This window comes from Xiphophorus maculatus, chromosome 17 (assembly GCF_002775205.1).
Source record: "Xiphophorus maculatus strain JP 163 A chromosome 17, X_maculatus-5.0-male, whole genome shotgun sequence".
NCBI lineage: Eukaryota > Metazoa > Chordata > Actinopteri > Cyprinodontiformes > Poeciliidae > Xiphophorus > Xiphophorus maculatus.
The window spans coordinates 5762342-5770424 of NC_036459.1; the positions used below are offsets into that span (position 1 = coordinate 5762342).

At 36.0% G+C, this 8083-nt stretch overlaps 1 protein-coding gene across 1 annotated transcript; it reads right to left on the reverse strand.

The window, feature by feature from the left end:
• Positions 1-985: 985 nt before the first annotated feature.
• On the reverse strand, positions 986-4290 carry LOC111611848 (E3 ubiquitin-protein ligase TRIM38-like). Its single transcript, XM_023350437.1, has 3 exons — positions 4246-4290; positions 3638-3710; positions 986-2404 (listed from the first exon to the last, which is right to left on the reverse strand). Exons 1-3 carry the CDS (start codon positions 4270-4272, stop codon positions 1515-1517), a joined length of 990 nt encoding a protein of 329 aa, XP_023206205.1. The 5' UTR covers positions 4273-4290; the 3' UTR covers positions 986-1514.
• Between the last annotated feature and the right edge of the window lie 3793 nt (positions 4291-8083).

The following is an 8083-nucleotide window of genomic DNA, read 5'->3' on the forward strand; positions in this document are numbered from 1 at the left end:
TCCCCTTGAGAAAAACACATCAGTGGAGGTGGACCGCTGCAATTTTCTAAATCCGTGTCCACTAATTTAACCAGAAGTGGGAACTTCTGTTTGCTGGATGTGCTTCTTTCATTTCTGTCACGATTTAAGTATTCCAATCTAAAATAGTGATCTCAGTCATGGATACAAGTATGGCATCAGCAAAATATTCTCTTTATGAGTAAGAATATCAGGATAAAAGGAGAGAATTTGACATGCTTAAGTAAAATTTTAATAAAAGCAATTTAATAAACAATTGTAAAATACATAAATCAGACAAACTATCCCATTGTAGGCCTCATTTAGAATGCAGTAGAAATATAATTCATTGTCCCACTGTGGGGAAATTCATCAGCAAGATGAAAGATATTTCATCTTGAAGTTTTAAGCTGTGTGGAACAGCAAGGCTTATAGAATAAACAGAATAAAAAGCTATGGACACATAGAATAGTGCCGTCTATGTATTATGCTAGCGCCAACAATTGTTGCCATGCTTATATTTGCTCTTCTTATGATCAAAAGATGAATGAAGGGATACAATTTTCTTTATATATCAGTAGAAGATACTTTAAAGAACATATGTTCAAAATATTTTATTTATATTTGTTTATTTAAATATTTTACTGACTTCCTCTTGTACAGGTTTGTGACTGACATTTATACCTCCAGCGTTACAGGCAGGAAGTAAAGAGGTCTGGTCATGTGACCTTTCACACTAGATGCATGAAATTGGTATTGCTTAGAGTAGACACATTATTATTTTATTCTAAAACTTCAATTAGCTGCCAAAAGTCAAAACAATTGTTCTAGAGCTTCCAGAAAATAGAAAAAATGTCTGGCAACAATTGTTGCCGGTGGGATTAAATGGGTCAAAATCAGCATACTCAGATTAAAACAAATGTGCAACTGCATAGGGTCATCAAAAATGTACAAAACGTGTGTAATGGTGCACAAAAAAACAGACAAACTACACAAAGCGAGAGGAAAAAAAGGTGCAAATAACAGCAGAAATGTTTTTAGAAATAAAAAGTGTGCAGAAAAAATCTGCGAATAACAGCAAGCGTGTAAACATGTATTTGCACAGAAAGAGGTAGCTCTGTCCCAATAAGAAATCCATGTCACACTTTGTTTTAATCCAGCACCTGAAATCTCCAAAAAATGCATTAAGGTTTGTGGCTATAGTGTGGAGAAAAAATATCTGTAATATTAGTCTGGTTAAATAAAAAGCTTGTGATCTTCATCTATTCTTTATCTGCAGATATTTGTTATTTGTTCCTAAGCTGTGAGAGATCCGATGAACTGATGCCTTAGTAATGGAGTTGAATATTTATTAAACATTAGTGCCACTTAGTGGTCAGATTTGAGTATTGCAGAAAATGCACAACAAACAGCGACTCATTTTCAGACTGATAGGCCATCTGGCAAAAATAAGAGAATGATTCACATTATTCTGAACTTTATAGTCAGATAGGTTTTCCCTTACCTCTTACTGTAGCTTAAGGTTTGCATACAGAGGTGATAACAAGACTAGCCCCATAATAATAATTATATATTCCAAATACAGGGTATATTTTTGGTCTGTGAATGGAAGAAATACCTGCCACTGAGGAAAGAAATGATCTAAGAGATGTTGTCTCCTTGAATGAACCCCCTGTAATTGTGCATATCTCAGACCTGGCTTCCACATCGTGGAAAGAGACTTTACCCTCCTCGTAGTCAACAAACACCCCGACGGTCTGAATTTGGTTCAGAAACATGTTGCTCGGTGTGTTTAATATCCACGCCCCATCCTCAGGGGTAGGAATGGAGTAAATCTCTCTGTTAATAAACTCTTTGACCACTCCTAAGAGCCATCTGTTACAGCTGCCGACCTGGACTTCATAGTAGAACCTGCCTGACGAAAACCCCTCCTTTGCCAGTATGTAAGGAAGGTACTTAAATGGCCTGCCAAAGAAAGAGGAGAAGATCTGCTGACGTCCACGAAAGGTCAGTCGCTTCCCATCGTCAGACACCTTGAGCCAATTGCTGGCTGTGTAGGGGTCCAGAGTCAGGTCCACTGCATTGGATTGCTGGATCTTCATCAGCTCGTCCTGAGGCTGACTCCACAGCTCAGGTAGAAAATTGTTATCCGTCATATTTTCGACTGCGTGTGACTGTGTAGGGGCCTCACAAGAATCAGACGACCTAAGTTTTTGGATCAGCATCTCCATCTCATTTCTGAGTGTTTCTTCAATCTGACCGACTGACTTTTTGTTCCAGGACTGGGTGATGCAGGCCTTGCAGAGGTTGTGTCCACACGGAGTGGAGACGAGCTCATTGAACTCACCCAGACAGATTGAACACAGGACCTGTTCTTCATACAGGATGCTGCAAGTTGAGGCCATGTCTGGAAAGGATAAAATGCATTAAGAATTTTGAAATGAATGCTTTATGAGTGCACTGCTGACGCTCTTTTTGCTTTGTCCTGCCATAGAAAATACAGAAGAATGAATCTACTAAATTTTGTTTCAGATCGTCAAACAAAATTTAATGTGTGAAAAAGATAAACTTGTGTAAAAATGCATGTTTTAGATAATACTTTTATATTTTTAGGGGGGAAACAGTGATCCAAACCAATTCAGTCCTATGTGAAAAAGTATTGACCTGTGTCACTAACCCGTGAATTTATCACATTTTGGAAAGTTGAGTTTATTCACAGATAAAAGGTAAAGTCCATCTAGATGTTAATCTTGATTCTGTAGTTCAGAAACTTTCTATGACTCAATTGAAATCAAAATTCCTCCACAGCTAAAACAGAAAAAGAAAATAAAAGTGATTGTCATTTGTGGCAAACACTTGATGCAGTTGTTGCTACAGTGAGGCTTAAACAACTTATAACCTTTCTGGAGACAATTACTTTTGTCACACAGGACTCGGGTTATTTATGTCTAATATTAAAACTTTGGTGATCTAAAACATTTAAGAGTGACAAAAAAAAAGTTAGAAAGCTGGAAGAAGATAAACATATGTTCACAGGATTTTAAGACTAATTAATTGATTAATTAATTAACCTAATTAACCCTTCCTGCTGTAGTTAATGTAAGTAATTTCACTTTAAATCTACAATTTACAGCTTTGTAAGTGCTAAGGAACAGTTTGTATACATTACAATTATATCTTATCTCCATGTTACGAAGATTACTTTATTGCCTTCTGTAACAGATTATAGATGTTGCTACGTTTATATTATGTATTCGATCTGGCATTCATTAAGTTGTCAAAACACTTTATATCGGCTAACTTGGGGATTTGTGTCCTTACAAAACCTTCTGATAGAAAAAAATGTGGCTGACTCCCAGTTCAAAGCTCAGAAATACACAATTTTGTGTCAATTTGCAGGAAAATTAATCGCAAAACTAAAACAGTTTGTCCTCATGATCACTTTTAAAACTCTCCTAAGTTATTTTTGCAAAGTCAGATAGTTTTTCAGTTTGCGAAAAGTGTTTACAGTCTCTGGATCTGTCATTACAGTTCAGTATCCTCTATCTTTTCAATCCGTGCGGATCTTTAGCTAACTTCAAACAACTAAGTTTACTTTTACTCTTTCTAAAATTAGAGCCAAACAAAACGGGTTTAATACCTGCTGAACGGCTCGTCCTTTGAAAAGTTTCATGTCTGAAACTTTTCTTATTCATTTCCCTGCCCGCCTCCTCCTGTCCCGGGAAAAAAACAAAACAAAAAACTTCTTCTTCTTCTTTTATGGCAATTGGCAAGAAACTTATTGATGTGCATTACCGCCATCTACTGGAATGGAGTGTGGATCGGGATGCTACATATATATTCTACCACAAAAATAAACAAATAAAAATAAATAAATAAAATGTATATAATTTCTATCAATTTCGTTTTCTTAAGGTAATTCATTAAAGAACAAAAATATTCAGATGTAGAATTTTTGTCCAAAATGTCTGGCACATTTAATTTGTTTTCTTGTAATCTACATACTAATTCCCTTCTCTAAACAGAGTATTTAGAATAAAACAGGATCCACTACAGACAGACAGACAGACATTTATATAAAGTCAGTTTTAAAGAGTAAGTCTTTGTCTTAAAAAAAATGCTTTTTTAAAAAGACACAGTCTTTAAAAAAAGCCCCGGCACTAATACTTTTCTTTTCCGTCTCGCGTGGCAACACTTGTGAACGAACCCTCAGTTTCAACCTCCATGTAAAAAGTTAGAGGGACAAACCGAGAGGTCAAAGACAGAAATGATCATCTATCCTGTCTAACTGGTTCGTTCTTACAAACGTTAGCCTGCAAGACAAAAGTAAAAAGATTAGTGACCAAATGATCGCAGAGGGCCTACATTCAAAGACTCCGCTTCAGCCGGTCATTGACGTCATTCTGTGACGTGTTATTCAGGGTTTGAATTTGCCATGAGATGATCACGTGACCAGCTGAGCCAATCAGCTGCAGGTGACGACGGTCCGCAAAGTTCCATTTACATACAGTATTTGAATGTAGGTCCTCTTACTTTTTAGTCTTGTTGCTGATTGGCTCAGCTGGTCATTGGTCATCTCACGTCACAGATTGACGTCAATGACCGACTGAACCAGAGTCTTTGAATGTAGGCCCTCTGCTATCATTTAGTCACTAATCATTTTCTTTTGCAGGTAACGTGGACAAAACCCATCAAATATAAATGATCCTTTCTCTCTTTAAGAGAGAGAAGTTAAAGATTTATAAACTCTCTACCTTCATAGAGAGAGAGTTTATATGTCTATATATATATATATATATATATATATATATATATATATATATATATATATATATATATATATATATATATATATATATATATATATTTATATATACCCCTGTATATATATATACGCCTGTACATATATATATATATATATATATATATATATATAGAGAGAGAGAGAGAGAGAGAGCTCTAGATCTACATCTATATATATCTATCTAGAATGTTATGCACTCTAACTGGATATACTGCAGAAAAAATACACTTGTCCTGTACAGTGTTGGCTAGTTAGATATAGTTCATTCATGCACTTCAAATAAGTAACATTTAATAATGAAGCAACTGTTTATATTCATGGAAATTATTATCAGGACCTTGGCATAATAATTGACAAAGTAAGTGTTGTGCATTATAACATCTTTACGACAAACCAGTTCACAGCAAATTGGTCATTATTCAGACTTCCTGCAGCTCATATAAACATTTTAGAATGGACAACCGTTTTTGTTTATAAGATGTGCTCTAAATGATTAGTATTGTTTTGAATACACATATTAATACGTGGACCACTTCGTGGTTGTTCTGCAACATTTCCAGCAAATACATTTTGCCACAGTGTCGTGTGTGACGCTTGTTCATTCAACCATCAGTATGATTTCATTTCTTTGCTCTTTTGTCAAACGCATCTTCTTGGGTATATAAAAAATATACATTTTATATTTTCCTGTGTATGGAAACGTATTTCTCACCCCGTATGTGTCCCCCCTCCCACCTAACAGGCCTTTAAATAACGACCAGGCATTGAAAATGTCCTTGTAGGCTACTATATGGAAGTAAATATGTTTACTTCCATACTACTAAATGTAATAATTATCATGGGCAAGTTTTTCATTCACAAATGTCATTTTCTTAAAGCCAAACCATCTTTCCCCATTTTTCACAAGGAACTCTGCCACCTCTTCTTATCTCTAAAATTCATGGACAAAGAAGAAGATGCAGAACTGTATAATATGATAAACAATTTGAAACTAATGAAAAACACCTAATGTTTTTTGGGGGGGGGGGTTGTTTTTTGTTTTGTTGTTTTTGTTTTGTTCTTTCTGTAAGTATGGAAGCAACCTGGGTTAGCTTCTTCAAATTTTTCAGGTTTGTGTACATCTGATGCCAATATTATGTTTGTTGTACATGATGGTAATAATGAAAAAAATATATATAGATCTATATATATATAGATCTGTATAGATCTATATATATATATATATATATATATATATATATATATAGACATATAAACTCTCTCTCTATGAAGGTAGAGAGTTTATAAATCTTTAACTTCTCTCTTAAAGAGAGAAAGGATCATTTATATTTGATGGGTTTTGTCCACGTTACCTGCAAAAGAAAATGATTAGTGACTAAATGATAGCAGAGGGCCTACATTCAAAGACTCTGGTTCAGTCCGTCATTGACGTCAATCTGTGACGTGAGATGACCAATGACCAGCTGAGCCAATCAGCAACAAGACTAAAAAGTAAGAGGACCTACATTCAAATACTGTATGTAAATGGAACTTTGCGGACCGTCGTCACCTGCAGCTGATTGGCTCAGCTGGTCACGTGATCATCTCATGGCAAATTCAAACCCTGAATAACACGTCACAGAATGACGTCAATGACCGGCTGAAGCGGAGTCTTTGAATGTAGGCCCTCTGCGATCATTTGGTCACTAATCTTTTTACTTTTGTCTTGCAGGCTAACGTTTGTAAGAACGAACCAGTTAGACAGGATAGATGATCATTTCTGTCTTTGACCTCTCGGTTTGTCCCTCTAACTTTTTACATGGAGGTTGAAACTGAGGGTTCGTTCACAAGTGTTGCCACGCGAGACGGAAAAGAAAAGTATTAGTGCCGGGGCTTTTTGTTAAAGACTGTGTCTTTTAAAAAGCATTTTTTTATAGACAAAGGCTTACTCTTTAAAACTGACTTAAAAAGAAAAGAAAAAAAACTCACGCAAGAAGCGTAAGGTAAGATGTTGGCACCCTGCGAGAGAAAAGATCATTTATATTTGATGGGTTTTGTCCACGTTACCTGCAAAAGAAAATGATTAGTGACTAAATGATAGCAGAGGGCCTACATTCAAAGACTCTGGTTCAGTCGGTCATTGACGTCAATCTGTGACGTTAGATGACCAATGACCAGCTGAGCCAATCAGCAACAAGACTAAAACGTAAAAGGACCTACATTCAAATACTGTATGTAAATGAAACTGTGCGGACCGTCGTCACCTGCACCTGATTGGCTCAGCTGGTCACGTGATCATCTCATGGCAAATTCAAACCCTGAATTTGTTTTCAACGTTATTCTACGTTGAAAAATATTTTCTAATTATGGTGCATGTTTTGAAATAAATGCATCTCAGAAAATCAATGCCTCTTTATTAGATGTTTATTTTCCAAAGACTTTTTAAAAGTTCAATATAATAAAAATGTACCCCTGTTTATTATTAATTACAAAAAACCTCTTATGAAGTTAAAAAATAGTATGGGAGAATTGATATTTAAGATCTAACACCGAGTTAGTTTTACTCAATGTGAAATGGAAACTTATTTCCCACCCCGTGTCCCCCCTCCCACATGTCACGTGACCATGATCACATGACACAGACCCCTATTATCATTTAACAAACAGGCCTTTAAATAAAGACCTGGCACTAAAAAATTCCTTGCACTCTGCAGTAGCAACGCTTGTCCATTTAAGAAAGGATAACCGATCTTTAACGGGCTTTGTGTTTGCAAGCGTTTCTCGCAAGACAAAGAAAATGATCAGTGACTGATTAGTGAAATGATCGCAGAGGGCCTACATTCAAAGACTCTGGTTCGGCCGGTCGTTGACGTCAATCTGTGACGTGAGATGACCAATGACCAGCTGAACCAATCAGGTGCAGGCGACCGAACAGTCTATTACATACAGTATTTGAATTGAGGCCCTTTCTTTTCTTCGTCTTGTTTAGTAATCTTTATATAAGCTGGTGATAAACTATATTTCTTGCACAGAGAACACGTTTATATTTGATTGGTCTTACTCTTTACAAATGTTGACACTAAAAAGAAGAAAAAGTGAATTAGATTAAATTGCTCTGTCTGTAAGTTAGCTGCAGATAGGCACCAGCTCTCCTCCCGACCCCTCTAAGGTACAAGGGTGTTAGAAAATGGATGGATGGATGGATGGATGGCTCCATCTGTAAAAAAAAATACTGTGTTGTAGACATAGACATCTATTTCTACATCTCTGCAACATAGTATCATTTAGGAGAAATATTTGCAG